Source organism: Coturnix japonica, chromosome 20, assembly GCF_001577835.2.
Source record: "Coturnix japonica isolate 7356 chromosome 20, Coturnix japonica 2.1, whole genome shotgun sequence".
Classification (NCBI taxonomy): domain Eukaryota; kingdom Metazoa; phylum Chordata; class Aves; order Galliformes; family Phasianidae; genus Coturnix; species Coturnix japonica.
In genome coordinates this window covers 1,888,950-1,908,940 of record NC_029535.1, presented here as the reverse complement: position 1 = coordinate 1,908,940, position 19,991 = coordinate 1,888,950, and the positions used below count along the sequence as shown (strand labels likewise).

Sequence of the window (19,991 nt, the reverse complement as noted above, 5' to 3'; positions counted from 1 at the left end):
AATCATATTCCTCAACACAACATCCAAATGTTTCTTGAACACTCCCATGGTCAGTGACTCCACCACCTCCCTGGGCAGTGCATTCCAGTGCCTCACCATCCTTTCCAAGAAGTAATATTTCCTGATGTCCAGCCTGAATCTCCCCTGGAGCAGCTTAAAACCATTCCCTCTAGTTCTGTCACTGATTACACGAGAGAAGAGGCCGAGCCCAAGCTCACTACAACCTCCCTTCAGGAAGTTATAGAGAGCAATGAGGTCTGCCCTGAGCCTCCTCTTCTCCAGGCTGAAGTAGGCACTCACTGCACTGAATGGAATCAAAGCTCAGCAGCAGAGCCATGATACAGCTCCATGTGTGACCATGGGATACAAGGGCTGAAATACACAGCCTTGTTTGCATGTGTAGGTGGTGGTACACAGAGTCAGCGTTTCACATGAGCATCAAGTTTTATCTTTACCATAACAATTGTCCTGTTAGAGTAAATCTGAGAGTGATTACGTGTAAGATAACGTAACTGAGGTTACATTACAGGGAAGCTGTGCTGGGTGGTTGTACAGATCTGGCCTTCAGCAGCTCCGTGGCTGCACCAACATTCACTGTGCCAGACAGGGGGGTTGGAACTACATGATCCTTGAGGTCCCTTCCAACCCGGCTCATTCTGTGATTCTGTGTGAACGATGTGTGGTGCTGTTCTGTATTTAGACTGCACAGGAGGCAGTGCTGTGCTCACTGCATGGCAGTCAGCTGTGTCCATGCCTGGCTCTGTGCTTTGAACAATCCTGCACTGCCGTCCATCAGGCCTTAAGCCGCACTCAGCCCGGCTCCATCTCTCCCAGCACAGGGAAATACCCGCGGCCTACAACTCCTCCTCCTCCTCCTCCCAGGCCCCGCGCCGTCGCCATGGCGACCGCTCATCCGCTGACGTCACCGCGCACTAACGTCACTCGCCACACGACGCCACTTCCGGGTTCCTCCCGGCCGCCCGCCGCTCCCCGCCCCTTCCCGACGTTCTCCGCGCGCCGCACTACATTTCCCCGCATGCCTCTCGCGAGACCGCCGCTTGGCCGGAGCGGTGCTGCGCCGCGGTGCATGCTGGGGGTTGTATGCGGCGTAGGGTTGGCCGCGGTGGGGCGGGGTGTGGGCCCGAGCCTGAGCGAGCGGCCGGTGTCGGCGGAGTGGGTCGGTGCGGGCGTTGTGGGCAGACAGGAGGCCGGGCTGCACCACGGGAGATCCGAGAGGGGCACGAAGTGACGGGAGAGAAGTGAAGGGAGGGAGCGCCGCCATCGCCTGGTAGCGCGGCCCGGCACAGCGCAGCCATGTCGGGGCTACTGGGGAAGCTGTTCGGGGCCGGGGCCGGAGGGAAGGGGGCCGGGAAGGGCCCGTCACCTCAGGAGGCCATTCAGAGACTGAGGGACACGGAGGAGATGCTGAGCAAGAAGCAGGAGTTCTTGGAGAAGAAGATCGAGCAGGAGCTGGCGGCCGCCCGCAAACACGGCACCAAGAACAAGCGCGGTGAGGAACCGGGGCTGCGAGGGGTGGTGGGGCCTCAGCTCTCAGCCTGCATCGTATTAGGAAACTGAGCAGGGAGAGCTGTAACACAGTGACACAGCTGCCCATGGAGAACCGTGGGGATGTGGAGCTGAGGGTCGGTGTGTTCCGAGGGGTTGCTGATCATGGGGTCCGAGGGGTTGCTGATCATAGAGGCCTTTTCCAGCCTTCATGGTTCTGTTGTGTGTGTCTGTGTGCCCACGGGCTCCTCGCCTGCTGCACCGCGTTCCGGGTGGCTGGTTGGGGTTTCCGTGTTGACGTTGCCCTTCTGGGCGGTGTCAGAGCAGGAGGATGGAAGGCAGCAGTGATGTGATGTGATGTGATGTGATGCTGGCTCAGTGCAGGGCTGGACTTCCAGCCTGGCCACCCAACAGGTTCTTCCTGCAGCTCCTTCCTGTTGTTCAGTCAGCAGTCGGGTCTCCTTTGTAGCTCCAGGGCTTCTCGGTGGTGGCACAGTGGAGCAGGGCTGGCTCTGGCCTTTCTATTCCCAGGGTTGGTCCTTCTGAGGAGTTCTGTGAACTTCACCATCAGTTTCTCCATCCAATTTATTGCAATAGATGTAATACGACAGAGTTTCTTGTGGTATTTTAGGTAGTGAGCTGGAAAGAACTAAAACGTGCATCCTCTTTCAGTGAACCAATGTAACTTGTGTTGTTCTCTATGTCCCATTGCTTGCTGAGCTCCTTACCCTGCCACACTGCAGGTCACCTGCTCCTCAGCTCTGTCCGTGCTGCAGATGCTGAATGCCCAGGGAAGGCCAAGCTGCCCATTGACTGCAGGATTCTGGGTCAAGCAAATCGAGGTGTTGAGCAGAACAGGATCCTGATGAGTAATTAAGGAGCTGTGAAATTGAGAAAGGCTGGGGGCGGAGTTGTGGTGACAACAAAACCCATTTTGATTATCTTTTGATACAGTTGAAATATAGGAAGTGAAACCAATTGACAGCTCACTTATTAATGAATTCACTTCTTAAGTTCACTTACTTGTGATTCTTGGGCATGTACCAAGTGTGTGGTGGGTTTTAACAGCTTATGAACTTCTGTGAGTACTTCCTGTCATCTGCAGGTTGGATATGTAGGCTGTGCAGCCAGACAACTGCTTGGGGAAGTTAAAATGAGTGAGTAGGTGGTGTAAGCACCCTCCAGTCTGCCCTGTCGCATGACGTGGTGGGCTTTCACACTGTGCTGAAATGTTTTGATCTGGCTGTAGCAGTTCAGCACTCACTGAGCAGGCCTTAAGGGCTTCAGTATTGGTGTTTTAACAAGCAGCAGTTTTTGCTTTCACTTTGCCAGCTGTCATTACAGTACCCAGCAGCTCCTGGGAGGTGGAGAAGGAAGCACTGGGCAGCTCAGCCGTCCTGCAGCAAGATGGGGAGAGCAGAGCTTACAGCTCCAATGTGCTCATCTCATCCCTGTGGGCTGAGGGGATGGTACTAGTGAGCACTGTGCTGGGAGGACGTTGGGCTGTGCTTGTGTTTTATCTCCTTTAAACAGTCAGTCTGTTTACACCTTGTCTGTTGCTTATGAGTGAGGGACCTAATTCACACAGCGAATCAAATTAGCAGTAGCATGGTGTGGTTTGGGTACCTTACGAGATAGAAATCTGTGCTGAAAGTCAGTCCTGCATGAATCACAGAATGACCCGGGTTGGAAGGGACTTCAAGGATCACAAAGTTCCAACCCCCTGCCTGGCAGGGCCACCAAACATACACATTTACTACATCAGGTTGCCCAGGGCCCCATCCAACCTGGCCTTGAACACCTCCAAGGATGGGGCATCCACAACCTCCCTGGGCAGCATGTTCCAGGGCCTAACCACTCTCCTAGTGAAGAACTTCCCCCTAACATCCAACCTAAATCTTCCCTCTTTCAACTTAAATCCACTTCCCCTTGAACACAAGAAGTGCAGCTGTGAGCGCAGTAGTTGGGTCAGACACCCCAGCATCCCAGAACAAAGCAAACTGCTGACTCTGTCCAAGGGATGTGAAGTTCTGGCACTCAGTGTTTGGTTTCGGGATGGCTCAGGGTGATTTTAATCACTGCTTTTCCAGTTCAACTCCTTTCCTTATGGTTGTCACCTACAGGGCTAGAAGCGTGCATGGTACTGCCAGGGAAGCAGCACCTGTAAGTGAAAGCAGTGAGTTCTGGATCCCTGATCTCTTTGGTGTAACACTTCAGAATCTGTTTGTTGTCTCTTGTAGTTACATTTCAAGGTGAACATTCCAGCAGGATGGGAAACCTGTGTTCAACCCACTTGGGTGCAGAATAACTCAGCGCCGTTATGTCCCTGCCTATGAGAAACAGTGGAACGAGCAGAAAGCAAATATGAGTCTAACGTGCAGGAGATGGCTGTTCTATGGATTTCCTATCTGCTCTGATTTCTATTAGGCAATGTTTTCTTTCTCTCTAAGGTGGAAGTTTTTTTCCATCGCAGTAAAAGAACAAATGACTGTTTTGTTGGGGTTTTTTTTTGGCACTGGTGACTGAGTGCAAAACGGATTGAAGAGCGCAGCTAAATTCCTGCTGTGTAATTCAGGCTTTTCCTGGAAAGAGGACACTCCTATTTTCCACCCCACACCAGAAATAGGAAAGTAAACACACAAGCTGGGTGTACGCTGGAGCCAGAAGTCCAGGTTTTCTGCCCACCTCTGTCTATTGGCAGGTCTTGGAGCTGCCCAGCTGTCTAATTAGCAGGAACACAAACTGTGCCACCCTCCTTTATATGCTGTCCCCAAAGGTTGCCCCAAGGGTCTGGGGCTCTTTTGTGCTGATGCTGGCATTAGTTGGGTGCTGTGTGGGTTGGGTTGGGTGGTGTTTCAGCCACAAGCTAACCCTTAAAAGAGATATAAAAGCAATTTTCTCTTGCCCACAGGAGTGCTGGAGCTGGCAGGAGGAGGGCAGTGGGACCTGCTGGTGGTTGGTGGGCATTGTGCTGCAGTCTGTGGGGCCTCCCAGCAAGGGGGAGCAGCTGATTGTGAATTACAAAATGGAAGCATGGCCGTATGATGGCATGGATTCCTTTATGTAGATATTGAATTGGTTTGAAATATTGTGGTTGTCTGGAATTCAAGTAAAAGAAAGCTGCACCCTCAGACCTGGGTATGGGTAGAGGCCCCATGATCCTGTCTGACTTAAACACTGTTTGCAGATACATTTTTTTTTAAGGCTCTGCTTGAGGTTTGTGGCAGTTTGTTGTTGAGGTTTGAGATTAGTGACGTCTGCATCTAGAACCACTTAATGCAAACCTGGTTTTGTTTTCAAAAAGCATAAGATGCTGATATAGAGATAGCAACAGCCCTGTAGCAAACCCTATCCAGCCCTTGTCACATCGCAGCCTGCTGTGCCCCTGCTTTCAGTTTCAGGCTGTGTTAAAATGCATCCTCCCCTTCCAGGTGCTTACCTGCAGCCACAGCGCCAGGGTGAGCACTGATGGAAGCCAAGTGCAGGCAGAATCCTTTGTCTTGCTTTGAGATTAATGAGTTGAATGCCAAAACACCTGGCTCTGGAAAGTGGTGCTAATTACTCTTTTTAAATAGGTGCTTAGAAGCGAGAGGAAGCTTTTAGTTCACAGTTCTACATTGAACAGAGGCTTTTTGAGTCAGGTTGCTGTTGTGTACAACAGTTGGGGTGTACTCACAAATAGCTTTTAAATAACTTCAACAAGCTCCACAAATGGAAGCCAAAAGCCTGTAGTTCTGCCAGGTGTGTTTTGGTAACTGCATTTGGCTGCAATACATCCGTCCCGTGTTCCTTTTCTGCTTCATGCTCTGTCAGAGAGCACACCTGGTATGTCTGCAGCCACCCGGCTTGTTTTAATTGCTTTTTCTATCCCCTTGCATTAGATGTTGGACTCCAGTACCCAATGAAGCCTCAGCCCTAGTTGCTAAAGCCTGTGTAAGGGCTCTGTGCTGTTCATGACTGCAATTTGCAGGTCATGCAAAGTGCTGATTTGGTTTAAACCTCCTTTAGATCCTTGGACTGTTCAGCAAACTGCCTGCTTGTTTCTAGCTGGCAGAATGCATTCAGAGCTGTGTTCCTGGGCTTCGTGCTTGTTTCCTTCAGGTCTCCTTGCCAAGCCCTGCTGGCCCTTCAGCTACCCATGTGCCCCTCTCCAACTGGTTCCCCTCCAGCAGCACTTGCTGGTCAGGGGAATCTCCCTGCTGCTGGAATGCCAGCTATGTTTTTGCATTGGGCTGCAGGATGTGGAACTTGCTCTGATGTAACTACAGCAGCCCTCTACAGGAAGACACGTGGTGTGTCTGTGATGCTTCCCAGCTTAAAGGGCACTGTGATGTTCTTGACTTCAGCAGGACCTTGGAAGCAAGAGGGATCGCTGTTTCTTCTAGAGAACCTGCAGTGCTTTCAGGCATAAAGTAATAGTGAAGAACACGGCTGTGCTTCATTGGTGAGCAGGACATCTGTAGCCCTGATGCTGGTTGGGACAAGGGTTTTTGCTTGCCTAGGTAGTTCTCTTTGCCATTCATGAGTCCCACGAGGAACCTGGGGCACTGTGACCTTCCTATTGGGTCATAGGAAATAGGAATTAACCTAGGCAATGGTGGTTCTGCTCATTACACCCTTATACATGGAAATCCAGTTGGGAGGAGTCTGCTGCAGCTTCCTGCATGTTCATCATTTAAATGAAACCTTTCCAGTGCTCTGTTTATAGATGCTCATATAAGTATGGCCTAATTATACCAACAGTTGTTGCCTTTTAACTCGCAGCTGGCTGGCAGTCAGCTGTAGCATTTTGGGTTGGTGTTGTCCAAATAAACAGGGTTGCTCATGCTGGGACTTGTGTATTTATTCCTGTGTGCAGCAGACAAGGGCTGAACTCAGAACCCAATTTCATGGCTGCTGCTGCCTTCCTGCTGGGTTTTTGCATCAGTCTGTGTTCCTGCAGTGACCCATTGCCATAGTTTGGAAGAGAAGCGCTGGGGAGACCTTAAAGTGGCCTTCAAGTACCTAGAGGGGCCATGTAGGAAAGATGGAGAGGATCCTTTATCAGAGGATGTAGGGATTGGACAAGGAGTAGTGGCTTTGAATGAAGGGAGGGGAGATTTAGATTAGCTGTAAGGAGAAAATAATTCATTATACAAATGGAAAACCTTTCTGCCTGGAGAAACTTTAGGAAAGCCAACTTCCACCTCTTGAGTGATTTAGTCATTAAAATCCCCTTGGAATCTGTCCTCATGGATGCGACAGCAGAGCGGAGCTGGCAGATCTTTAGGGAAGCACAAGAGCTTTCCATCCCCAGGTGTAGGAAGTCAGAAAAGGAAGGCAGGAGACTGGCATGGATGAACTGGGACCTGCTGGTTAAACTGGAGAGCAAGAGGAAAATCAACAGGCAGTGGAAGTAGGAACAGATAACATGGAGAAGTATGGGGATATTGCTAGTCTGTGTAGAGATGGGGTCAAAAAGGCCAGGGTCTAGATGGAACTGGACTTGGTGACTGGAAAAAAAAGGTGATGTTGTGCTTGTTTTTAAGAAGGGTAGAAATAATGACCCAAGGAACAAGTGACCTGTCAGCCTCAGCTCTGTGCTGGGGAGGATCGTGGAGCAGACCCTCCTGGAAGCTGTGTTAACGTGCATGGGAGTGAAGGAGCATGGCTGCAGCAAGAGCAGGTCCTGCCTGACCAATGTTATCGCTTTTTGTGATGAGATAACTGTCAGTGGTTGAGGGAAGAGCCTCTGATGTCATCTGTTTGGTCTTCACTAAGGTGTCTGACACAGTCCCACACAGCATCCTTCTCTCCAAGGTGGAAAAACCTGGATTTGATGGGTCCATTGTTGGATGGATAAAATACCACTCTGGGATGTGAAAAAGGTGCAGATCATTAACAGCAGCATTTTTGTAGCAGGCTGAAAGAGTGGGGGAGAATAACTTAATCCAGTGGCCTTAAGGGGAAAGAAGACAAAACTGTCCTGGAGCTTATCTTAGTGGGTTTGTTGACCAGAGGAGTGTTGTCTTGGCGTTAAGGGGCAAGGGAATCACGTTCTGTTTGCTGCAGAGAGGAGGAGGTGACTCGCTGCCAGGTCTGAGCATGGTGTGTTTCAGTCTGTAATGCCAAACCTGAGCACGTTAGGCACTGTCTCAGGAGCATATGACACTGCAATCGTGGGTTCTGACCTTTGGAAATGCACTTTCAGTGCTGGTGACTCACAGGCAATAAGGAAGCGTGGTGGAGGTGGGGCTGCCTGCTGCTGGGACATGGGGATGGCAGTGCCATGCAGCCAGGTGTGTGCTGATGGCACAGAGCAGTGCTGCTGGGTGATGTGCTGCTGGGTGATGTGCTGCAGGCCATGCTGTGTGGGAGTCATACGGCTCAGAACATGCATTGCTGTCACACAGAGATGCTTTGTCCTTTATTATTCTTTCCCCCTTGCTCAGTTGTAGGTTTGTAAACCAGGAGTCCTTATTGTTTAGTTTAATCTCCAGCAGAATGGACTGAATGTTCTTGCAGTACTTTCTTCAGAAGGAAGTTGTAATCTTGTTTTAAATACAGAGAGGACAGAAACCTTCCATTCTCTGCCTGGATTTAGATGCTTTGTTCAAGTAGTTTTAAACAGGCACTTAATCTGTAAGCTGGAAAAAGCTGAAAAAAGCTGCCTGCCTTTTGAGGAGAGGGTTTGGGAGCTCTGCTAATGCTTAGCAGACAGGCACAGGAGGATGAATGGGGAGAAAAGGCTGAGCTCCAGGCACTAATTGTGTCAAATGCTCCTGCAAAAAAGAGGGACTGAGGCTGCTGGCAGCTTTGTGAACTGTGGGAGATGTTCACTCCATTACCAGGGACTAACATGTGATAATGGCTGCAGACCCCCAGCATAAAGTAACTTATAGGCCTGGGTGTATCTGCCAGACATCACAGGTCTTAGGGGGTGGCCTTCATAGGAAAAGCAATCATGCTGCTTTGCCCTCTGTTAGCCATGGAGGCAGTGTGAATTTGTATTTATCCATGTTTCATTGCCTCCTTCTCCCATCCACTATCACACCACAAAGCTTAAAATCCTGCCTGTCTTGGACCTCTGATACTTGGTGCTGTGCAGTCACCTCGGCTGAAGGCAGCTCAGAAATGAATGGGCAGCCAGTTAGCAATAGCCTTGTGTACTGGCTCACTGAGCGTGCTTATTTCTTCCTCTGCAATCCCTTGTGCAAGGTCTGCTTGGCAGCATTGCCCAAAACCTTCATGTCCCTCCTCTTTCATTGCTGGCATGCTGGGCAAGCCCTGTGAAGGGCAGGAAGCACCATGACAATCTCCAGGCAGAAGCGTGCAAGGTGAAGGTGCATTGCAGCTGTAACATCTGGTTCTGGAAGTACCCCAAAAGGTTTTGGAAATGGAAAGATCTGACCTCTGGGCCCTCCCCGGGTAAATGCAGCAGGTTTGCAGAGTCAGGGTGCACTTGATGCCTTGCTGCTGGATTAAGTTTGAACCAAGGAGGGCATTCAGCTGGGCAGTAGCTTTCTGGGCTAACAAACTTCAGCACAGATGTATTTATTCAAGCTTAAACTCAGAGGTAGGGAAGAATTTTGTAAGACTGTGGCAGGATCTGTCTCTATTGGATTTACAGCTGCCTTTTTGTCTGTAGCACCGGGGGTTTTGCTTGAACTTCTTGGAGTTCTCTGGGAATACTGCAGGCAGTTTGTTCATTCTCAACAGCTGCAAAGCAAGGAGCAAATTGCTTCTTATGCTGAGTAGTGCTTCTAGTTTATCTCATTTCAAGGACAGCAGGGGTGTCGGTGGTGATTACGTTTTCTGCTGAGGCAGGTGCCAGGAAAATGGAATCACATTTTCAGAAGCAGCAAAAATAATGATGTATCTCCTGTTCCCAGTCAGGTGTGCAATGCAACGTGTGGGATGGTGACCCAGTGTCAGGCTGTGGTCTCTATTTCTTCCAATGGCAGTGAGCAGGCATTTCACGTGCATCTGTGAGAGGAGTTCCTGGGCTCACAGCTACCCCTGTGAAAGCACGGCTTAATTTCAGCGCAGCTCCCAAATGCTTTCCCTCTGCTGAAGAAACTGGTCTGCCTGCCTTCCCCATGCATGGATGTGTTTTTGCTAGCACAGCCTGTGGTTGCACGTAGGTGGAAAAGTGTCTCGAGTTCTTTGTTTTCTCTGCACATCAATCTATACTTTCCTACTCTTGCTATTTAAAAGTATTAGTTCAGTAGGATTGCTGAACTGCTTGCCCAGCAGCAGTAATTTGCTATAGGGCTGGTGGTGTTTAATGAAAGTTAACACACCCAAAGCCCTGCTGCTTTTAGGTAAAGAAATACCCAGTGCTAACCCTTGCTCACTGCAAAGGTATGTATTCTCCAAAGAAATACACAGCACACAAAGTGAAGGGAACGACTCTCAGTCCTTATTTCTTTCTGAATATACTGAGCACTTCACAGAAGCTGCTGTAAGATGCTGCTCCAGTGATCCTGTAACCTTACCCAGCTTTTTATTTATACTTTATTTATTCTAAGGTAAGGAAATTATCAGCTCCTGACAGCAAAATGTGCTACCATAGTGTCTGGCAGCAGGCTGCAGCTGGGGAGTGCAGTGAGCCTGACTGGGGGCAATGCTCAGAGCAGTATCAGTGCTGGTGGGTCCTGCAGGAGCAGTTTCATGGCCATTAAAGGTGTGAAATTACAGCACCTGCTGATGTCACTGCTACCTTGGAAGTACTAAAGGTGTAATTAGAGGTGCCAGCCCAGAGCCCTCCTATACCATGACTGCTAGATGCAATAGCTGTCCTTAGGAGGAACAGAGATGGGCTGTGGTATGCTTGGACTTCAGGGACACATGTGTTCCTTGCACACGTGTGAAATACTGCAATGTTGGAAGATGCATCCATGGCCAACTGCCTCTCCTTCAGATTTATTTCAAGGTCTGGAAACTGATTTTGTGGATAGAAAAGATTTAATGCAGTTCCTTTTGGAATAAGCTTTCATTGCTCTGACTTCATTGAAAACGTGATAAAAATGTGTATCTCAGGCAGTACGGAGGATTTCAGGGGGTGTTTATGCAGGTGGTAAAGGCTGCTTTGCAAGGTAAAGGCAGCAGAACCACTCATCTGTCTTCAGAAATGAAAGCTTGAGTAGGAGAGCAAAGGGGCAACAGTGCCAGCTCAGAGCTGTGCCCTGATATCTGCACTCCCATCAGGTACCACCACCCTGTGAAGCGTGACAGCAACGTGTACGTTTGCAGCCCACTGTTTGCAATGGCAAAAGCTGTTCCTGCCGTGTTTCCAGTGGGGTTTGGAGGCTCTCCCCATGCGTGGGCTGCTCTGTAAGGCTGTGCAGCTCTCCTGCCAGCCCCAGGGCTGCCCTTACTCTTGAATTTCCTTCAGAACTCTGTGCTGGGGGTGTTGGGAGTGCTGTGTTCTTCCTGAAACCTGAGAATGGAGAAATCAGCCCTAGGAGGGAGATGGGAACCAACTGAACTGTGACAAGCTTGGACACAAATGTGACCTAAGTTAACAAGGGGACTCGGATGGGAATAGATTGCAAGAGATTGTGATTGTCTCAGTCGAGACACAAAGTACTTTGTTGTCTGTTCCTTCGTGCTTTTTAGTTGCAGACCAGTCTGTTCTGAAAGGTTTTCTTCATTGCAGAAGCCCACATATTACTTTGATGCTCATTGCTCTGTGCTGGATATCCATCCTAACGTGCCCAGGCACAGAAGCGCTGTGCATGCCCTGCATCTCTTGTTGCTCTGTGCTCCTTTCAGGCAGCTGAAACGTGGGCATTTCCACCCCCTGCTCATCAGCTGGGTGCAGATGGGCACTCAGATCCTGGGAAGCTTTGTCCTTGCATTGCCCTGACTGCAGAGAGGGAAGCAGAAGTGTCTGCTGACACTTTTTGGCTGCTCCTGATCACACATGCCCTTACACAGCGATGCTTGCAGTGTTTCATGAGCTGCTTGCTATGAAAGTACACAAGAAGGAAATGTAGGTATTTCCCTGTCTTTAGGGAAAGCTACAGTGGGGAGCTGTACATAAATTGTTGTACTTGGGTTTGTGTAATGGTTATAAGGTCTCTCATTGTGCTATTATTCTCCTTGATGCACAAAACACTCAATAAAGGATGTTTCATTGCTAGGATGGTCAGTTAGTGGTTGAGCTCGATGATCTTTAAAGTCTTTTCCAACCTGAGCGATTCAATGATTCTGTGAATTCTACTTGATGCTTCCCAGCATCTGCCAGTGTTTAAATGGTACTGACAGCTTTTTTGTATGATAACTTAATTAAACAATGAGTGCAAAGTTAACCAGACCGAATGTACCAGAAGTGCTTTGCTTTTCACTCTGTGCCTGGTATCAAGCTGGAATGTTCAACCCAATATCTGTTTTGTGTCCCATTCTGGAGAGCACGTGCAGGCATTTGGGTGATGTGAGAATTCAGTCCTGTTCCTGCTTGTGCCAAATGAAAGCAGCCAGGGCTGTGAGATTGGGCCCAGAATAGTAGGGGATTTACCCATCATTGGGGTGGGGTGCATTGAAGTGCCTTGGGTTTGGCACTGGGCTTGTGTTGGAGCAGTTGGGGTGACCTTTGTTTGTCCTTCTGGTCGCATCTGCTCCATCAGCCCTTGGTCCTTGCAGGGTGTTTGGCAACTTCAGCCATAGCTGCATAAAGTGGTTCTCTGCTCAGTGTTGCTATTCCAGTACATTGCAGGAATTGGAAATTAATCAGAGCATATTTATGGCCACTTAAAGGACTGAAGGGATGAGTTCCTCTTGAAGATGCTGGGGTGTTATACTGAGGGCTTCTCAAGATGGCACCTGACAATACACAAGATGTCTGCCAGCTTTGTCTGCAGGCTTAATCCTCGTTCTGGAGCTGAGATCACAGAATCATCAAGGTTGAAAAAGACTGACAAGATCATCCAGTCCAACCATCCACCCATCACCAGTAGCTCTCACTAACCCATATCCCTCAACACAACGTCCAAACGTTCCTTGAACACCTCCAGGGTCGGTGACTCCACCACCTCCCTGGGCAGCCCATTCCAGTGCCTGACGACTCTTTCAGAGCCAGTCTGCGTGGAGACCCAGGGAACATTTAAACAAGATGGGCATATTATGAGGCCAGGCCTGTCACACAGTGGACAAGAAGACTGTGTCAGAAGCAGAAGTGCCGTGGAGGAAGTTGTATACTTCACTTGATGTTACACTTGGCTGTTGCTCATCAGACAGTGGTGCTCTGTGCTTGGTAACACTTTGCCCATGGTGCTGCTCCTACTGAACCTTTACCTACTTACAGGCAGGATTACTGGTAAATCCAGCTTGTGTGCACTGTATTTCAGAAGGGAGCATGCACCAAGCTGCAATGTGGGCTGTAACTCCTTGTAGCAGGAGTGACATGAAACGCACACAATGTTTGTTTATAGATATGTACATCACAGCATCCAGCAGCAAAGCAAAGAGAGCTTTGTCTTGCTTCCTATTTGACTGAGTTTCTACTACCAGCAGCTGCACAGCAGCACTGTAACCTCAACTGACGGTCACTGCACCAGCAACCATGCTGGGATGTACTGGGGGGAACAAAGATGTTTCTGAGTGCATCAGATTGTGTATTGAAGCGTGTTGTTTGCTGCAGCCAGGTCTCTGTGCTGTGGCTTGTTACAGCTGGCTGAGCTGCCAGCCCTTCAGTCTCATCTTAACCTACATCCTTCTGGCAGCTGCAGATGGCCAGTGCTTACTTAGCCACCTTTAAGCAAGTAGGCAACCATAAGACAAACAATACAGTGTGCTGAGTGTTGCTGTGTACCGAGTAGCATTTGGAACAAAACAGTGTCTGGCTGCAACACAGATCTCACAAATCCTTCTTTTCTTTCCTTTGCTCAGCTGCTCTTCAGGCCCTTAAGCGTAAGAAGAGATATGAGAAGCAGCTTGCACAGATAGATGGCACGTTGTCCACGATCGAATTTCAGAGGGAAGCCCTGGAGAATGCCAACACCAACACTGAAGTGCTTAAGAATATGGGTTTTGCTGCTAAAGCTATGAAAGCTGCCCATGACAACATGTAAGTTATTCCCCTCCGTCTCCTTCTGTAAGACCCTTAGTTTGGCATTTGTTTGATATGCTGAATACCACATATTTTATAACAAGTAACAGAGCCAATGCAGTAAAATCTTCTTTTAAAAAGTCTATAACTTTAATACAAGTAAAACATTAGGTATATGTGGATATTGACCAAGATATGAAGCATCAGTTTGGCATTGTTTCACACACCATGAAGCCACTCGTGGCACATACAGTCTTTGCCCAGCAGAAGGTTGCCACCACTGGGGTTTAAAGCAGATATGAGGGCATACCCACCTATGGATCTACCTGTACACAGCACGTTTCCAGCCTCAAGGGGAGGGTTAAGCTTCTTTTTTTGCCGTGGACTTTTTGTATGTAGCAATAATTAAAGCACTATGGGAATGTTGTACTTCTTCCAAAAGCAAATATTGTAGATGTAATGTAATAATGCTGGAACAGGAAACAGAGCAAATGATTATTAATATCAAAAATACAAGTCAGGACCTTTCCAGATGAGGCCTCTGTATGTAACTGCTGTGAGCTCAGCTTTTGGGAAGTGAAACAAGAAATCATGCATAACTTTACTGACAGTGGGGAATGAGGTGTAAGGGGATAGTGACCTCCTCTTTCCTTTGTTTTATAGGGATATTGATAAAGTAGATGAATTAATGCAGGACATTGCGGAGCAGCAAGAGCTGGCAGATGAGATTTCAACAGCCATCTCGAAGCCAGTAGGATTTGGGGAAGAATTTGATGAGGTATGCTTTGAATTTTCTTCTGTTTAAATGAAATCTTTCTCTCAAGATCTGCATATCACATGTTCCTAGGAATAGCAGTAAATCTCTCCTGGAATTTGTTACATGCTATTTCTGCCAGTGCATACAACAGCTATGAACCTGACTTTATGCTGAGGATGGTCTGGATGACCTGATCTGATAATATTTGGACTTGCATATCTTTGCTGTCTTCTCCAAGAGAGGAATATGGGAATTCACATGAAGATTCAGGCTCTTTATCTGCTGATCTCTGCATTTAAGCTATTCTGCAATAACATGGCTGGCTAAGCCTGCTTGATAGTAAGTATGATCTAAAAGTTCTTATTTTTTCTTCTCCCTTTATAAAACTAGGATGAACTCATGGCAGAACTAGAGGAACTAGAACAAGAAGAATTAGACAAAAACTTGCTGGAAATAAGTGGTCCCGAAACAGTACCACTACCAAATGTGCCCTCAATATCAATACCATCAAAGCCGGGTAAGTGTGGATCAGAAACACCTTGGGTTGTTACAGTGCACCTTCATTTCACTTTCCAAAGTTTAACTTTGCTGGGAATGATGCTCAGGATAGAGTGAAGATGCAGAAGGGGGAAGCCAGCAGCAGCCTCCTGCTGACTGCTGCTGATCCAGGAAGTCATCCTGACCAACAGCCTACAGGTCTAATGGAAAGGGAGTTGAGTTCGAGCTCATTGGCTCTTAGAATTAGTTCGAGGCTGGTTTAGATACCCACATTGAACTCTACTTCCTTGTTTTATTTCACTTTGATTCCTGTTTTTCTGGCTTTTGGAAGAACCTAACCTGTTTATCCTCAGTCCCCTCCTTGGGGTCCAGCCTTGTCTTCTGTGTCTGTGGTTTGCATGTACTCAAGCAGACTTGTGGTCATGCCAGTTTTACAGCACATGTATCTAGCAAAAACTGGTACGATAATGTAACGTGAAGAGTGGCCAAGAAGTGTTAGCATTTGCACAGACAGGTAAAAGCTGCTTTTCAAGCAGCACTAATTACTTCTGTGGACTAGAAGTGATTCCTCAAGAAATGTAGTTGATTTGGAACACCTTTGGCATGCATTAACAGGATGTGAAGTTTTGCTCTCTGTTTTGCTCAATTTGCTATAAGGTATTCCAAGAAAGTTGTAGACTTTGCAGCTCTCTTGTGTGCTTTCTTAGAGGGAAAAGAGGTCCAAAAAGCTGGAGGGTGGGAATATTCCCAACTGCTTGTCAGTGTATTTGTAATTATCTTGCTGCTTCTGGGATAATTGAAGACCTGGGAAGCAACATTCAATGGCAAACAAGAAGGTTCTGCTTCAGGTGGCTTGTTGGGAAGTTTTCTTCTTGTGTGCTGTTTGTTTCTTTTAGATGTAACTGATCTTGTGTTTGTTTCTAGTTCTGTTTTGTGAGGCAGAATGGCTGACAGGTCTTGATGAGAGAGCAGGAGTTGTGTTAAAGCATCTTGAATCAGTGCCTTAATCCAAATTCAGACTCAACAGCAGGAAAATCAGTTTTTAGATAAACCTGGGCACTTTTTACTGTGTAGCTGTTTTCATGAAGTTTGTTGTCATTAAAACATACCAACCTGAAACTAAAGGTACCTCTTGCATTGCATTAGGATTAAAAGTACTTTGGGTCATTACTGACTTCCAGTGGGACTGCTTTACCTGGCAGCTCAGGTGCATGCTTTGTGTCTGCTGTGGTGGGATTGACTCCATTACCTCCTTTTTATTCATTTAATAGAAAGTGATCATGAGTTTTCCTGCCTTTCCAGTTCTCAGGAGCTGCCTGGATTTTGAAGTAATCAGTTTACATGAGGAGGGTTTTTGTTACCTACCAGCTGTACTGATGGCTGGAGGAATTCAGGCAAAAGCTGTTTCTGTTTAGCTGAGACTGGATAAGCTTAATTTAGAAAAAGGAATTCCAAGCTTGTACAAGCAGTAGATTTTGACTTAAAGCTGACTCTGTTCCCTTTGATGTGAATGTGTCATTAAGATGACACAAGCCATTCTGAACATGAATTATTTGACTCTTTTTTTTTCCCCTTTTAGAAACAAGGCAATTTTCAAGCTTGAACAGTGTCTGAGGAGGAACTTTTCCCCTTCCCCTTCTGTATTTTCCAAAGCTGCTGTAGCATTTTCTGGGTTATAATCTTTTGCTGAGTTAATAGTTTTCATTCCAGAAATTAGATTTACAGTATTAGAACAGACAGCATTGTTTGCCCCCCTGGAGGGACCAAAACCAACTGCAGAGCAACATGTGCAGGCTGCTGTTTCACATCTGCACCCAGCCAGCTAGTGATCATGGCAAGAGGGGATGCAGCACCTGGTTTGTTAGCTCCTCAGCCCCTCAAAGAGCATAACAGACAGAAGGGTTGGACAGAAGGCCATACCAAAACCTGCTACCCTCTGTGTATCGTTGCAGTTTGAAGATCTACTGATGCAGTGAGGAAGTTATTTGTGAGACTGTGATACTGGGGACAAGCTGCTGTAAGAAACTGTATCCTGCTGGGAGGAACTCACACTGAAGGCTCGGGGTGTCCCTGCTGTATGGTGTGGTGCTTCCAGCAACCAGCAGATACCACTGGGTGTACACATACCTTCATTTGCATTTGCATTTTTCCTATTAATTTTCCTCATTTACAGTGTTACCTTCAGAAATTGCAGCCCGTGGTGGATTTTCAGAAGGTACCATTTGGTTTAGTTGAAGAAGGTAGCATCCTCAGCCAGCTGGTGTCTCCCTTACTGGTTGGTGGCTGCAGGATTCTGCCAAGGTTCCCATTTGTAACTCATGGATCTTCTTTTAATATCTTGCAGCCAAGAAGAAAGAGGAAGAAGAGGATGATGACATGAAAGAGCTGGAAGCTTGGGCAGGAAACATGTAACCACAGCAGCAATCGGCTGGAAAAAGACTTTGATTACCTATTCTGGGTGCAAATATATCGTGTTGAGGAGAAAGCATAAGTAAAATGTCTTTATCTTTCATTTTAACCTGAAGCAGTGGGAGCTGCGTTGCTGTTTTCTGCATAGCGTGGTCTGCGCAAAGGAAAGAGTGGGGAGCAGAGGGAATTGCCTGCGGTTTCTATGGTTGAATTTCTGTAAAAAAAAAAATAAGGTATTTGCAAAATTAAACATTCAGCTTTTGGACTGTGCTAACGCCACTGCTGGATTTTCATCTTCAAACGTTTGGGCCATATTGAATTGAAACGAGCTGAAAAGCACTCTGTGATTTTTAAGTCAGTTTAAGTGTGTTTAGAAGTCTTGTAAGGCATTTAAAAAGAAAAAGGAAAAGTCCTAAGCCACCATCCGGCTTCTTATTGTGTTTAGGTGCAGGATTACTTTAGGTTTTTAGTTCTTTGCAAGTTATATTTATATCCCTTGACTGATGTGTGGCCAGCCTTGTGTCTGTCACCGCAACAGCGTAGTCTCTATTCCCATTTTAATTGGTGATAATGATCTGCAATTGACAAATGCTATCTTGGAAGTAGGGAAGATTTCAATTTCAGTTGTACATTTTTCTACATAGCACTACAATGTTTATTGCTTTTTGTGATAATTGATAACCCATTCAGATACGTGCACACAGTTATTTTAATTAAGAAACTACTATGGATTGCACTGTATTAAATATCTTGATTAATTTTCATCTGTGACTACTGTCATCAGTTCCTTATGATGCTTAAGCAGTCTTCAAAACTAGTTGAATTTTGATGATCTGGCTTTGATTTGCTTGTATAAACCTTGAGTCTCAGCTGAGCAGAGTAGCCAAAGGACTCCTGTAGCTGTTCTCTCATTCTAATAATCTTCTGGAGCACAGCATCAAAATCCACGCTAAGGAGAAGTGAAAGCTGGGTTCATAAGAGAAGCAGCGGGTTTAAGGACAGCTCAGAGCCTTGGTTTTATCATTTTCTGTTATATAAATGACATCTACTGTGCTCTCTGCTAACAAAATATGTACCAAAGCCCTTGTATTTTATAGAAGTTATGGCTGACCATCTCAAATGCAGCACGGTGTCTGAGCAGGAAGGCTGAGGTTAGAGAAGAAATCTCACAGCACTGCTCCTGTTGTTAAGGGTAATGAGGTAGAAGCTCAGAAGTGACAGAGGCACCACCTGGTACCACAACCTGCCCACAGTGCCTGGGGTTTCTCCCTTCTCAGGGAGGCAGTCCCTGATAGCAATGCACTGGCAGATAACTCACCCTATGAGTTGGGCACCTCTATGGCTGTATCAATGTTCTTCTATAGATCTGCTGTCAAAGGAAGCAAGCAGAAAACCAGGATCCAAATTCAGAATTTTTCAGTTAACCCTGTGGTTTTGTTTTGGTTTGTTTCCCCCCCCCCCAAAAAAAAAAAAGAGTTGCTGTTTATTTATTGCTGTTTATTTTGTGTTGTTCTGGCAGGTAAGGTGCAAATTTAGTCCAGACTGATGAGCCTCATCATGGCTTTGTCCTTATGATGTCTTCAGCCTTTTGCAGAGGAGGCAATGCTCACCTCTGTTATACAGGAAGAGAAGGCAGGGCATTGCATTTGTACTTTGACCCTGGGGATGTTGAGTGTTTCCACCAACAGTGGCAGGGAAGTGTTTCTCTTTATGTTGCGTGTTTGGGTTGGGGGAGTCAGGAAAGAAATTGCTGTGTGGTGGCTCCTTAAAGGCTCAGGAGTTCATCACACCAATTACCATCTTTCTGCTTTGAGAGCTGGGTGAGCAATGCAGAGAGCACTTGCAGGAGTTGCTCTTAGCAGTTCTGACCATAAAGCTCAGCATGTGTCCTCCCCCAGGGCTGGAGGTTGGTACAACACGGGGGTGAAGGGGTCCATCGCTCTGCCCAGTGCTGCTTTATGTGAATGGAACCAGTCCTCGACGGCATTAGATCTTTTATTTACCAGTTAAAACTCATCACGCTGCCAAAGCCTCTGAATGCAGAGCATGTATGAAATCAGCCTCCCCATGAGAATGAACTTCTTCTAAGTCCAGAGATGTAATACCGCTAATCGATATAATAGGTTAAAACCCTTTCATTATGGTTCTGCTGAAAGGATCTGAAGTTTGACATTTGTATGCTGTGCTTACAGCTCCCTTTCTCCTATGCTGGTTATTTTTATCATTATTTTGGTTCTTATGACAAAATTGCACTCTACTCATCTGGAAAGCTCTTCCTCTTCTAAATCCTGCACGTTCGGCTTGTGCTCAGCCCTGTGGCAAATACAAGAGCTCTCTTGATTTCATTTTCAAACACAAAGGTGCATTAAATCAAAGTAATGCTTTCCAGATCCCATGGCTCTCAGCAGCCCATCCAAGCCTCCATCTCCCCCTCTGGGTGTTTCAGCTCTGCTTGACGTCTCCTGAGCCCAGGGCTGGTTAACCACAGCAGGACTTTCAGCCCAAGTTTTGGAGGTTTCTCCTTCTCTTGCCCGTGGGAACTCCATAATGTCCTTCCATCCATTTCATCTCAGAGCTGCAGCCACCAAGGTGCAGAGTTGGCCGCCCCGTGGGTGAGAAGGATGGGGTGATGGCTGCTTCCAACTGGTCTGGGTTATACCACCCTGCAGTTCTTGGGCTTCTTCTGTACTTTGCTCTGTGCTTGCACTTGTGCTTCTGTTCTTACTACTTGCTGTGATGTCCACCATCTTTCTCCATGACCACCTCCATGCACGAATGAGCTTTGCTTGG

General features: G+C 47.1%; 1 protein-coding gene across 1 annotated transcript; it reads left to right on the top strand.

The window, feature by feature from the left end:
- The first annotated feature begins 1,111 nt into the window (after positions 1-1,111).
- On the top strand, positions 1,112-17,965 carry CHMP4B (charged multivesicular body protein 4B). The gene is made up of 5 exons (XM_015881389.2): positions 1,112-1,510; positions 13,378-13,555; positions 14,201-14,315; positions 14,685-14,811; positions 17,137-17,965. The coding sequence occupies exons 1-5, from the start codon at positions 1,315-1,317 to the stop codon at positions 17,202-17,204; spliced, it is 684 nt and encodes a 227-aa protein (XP_015736875.1). The 5' UTR covers positions 1,112-1,314; the 3' UTR covers positions 17,205-17,965.
- Positions 17,966-19,991: the final 2,026 nt, after the last annotated feature.

Bases quoted from the DNA above. Each gene is read 5' to 3' on its own strand.
- CHMP4B (XM_015881389.2), top strand. From the start codon at position 1,315: ATGTCGGGGCTACTGGGGAAGCTGTTCGGGGCCGGGGCCGGAGGGAAG. The intron at 13,556-14,200 runs GTAAGTTATTCC...TTTGTTTTATAG, and splicing joins AAAGCTGCCCATGACAACAT to GGATATTGATAAAGTAGATG. The intron at 14,812-17,136 runs GTAAGTGTGGAT...AATATCTTGCAG, and splicing joins ATCAATACCATCAAAGCCGG to CCAAGAAGAAAGAGGAAGAA.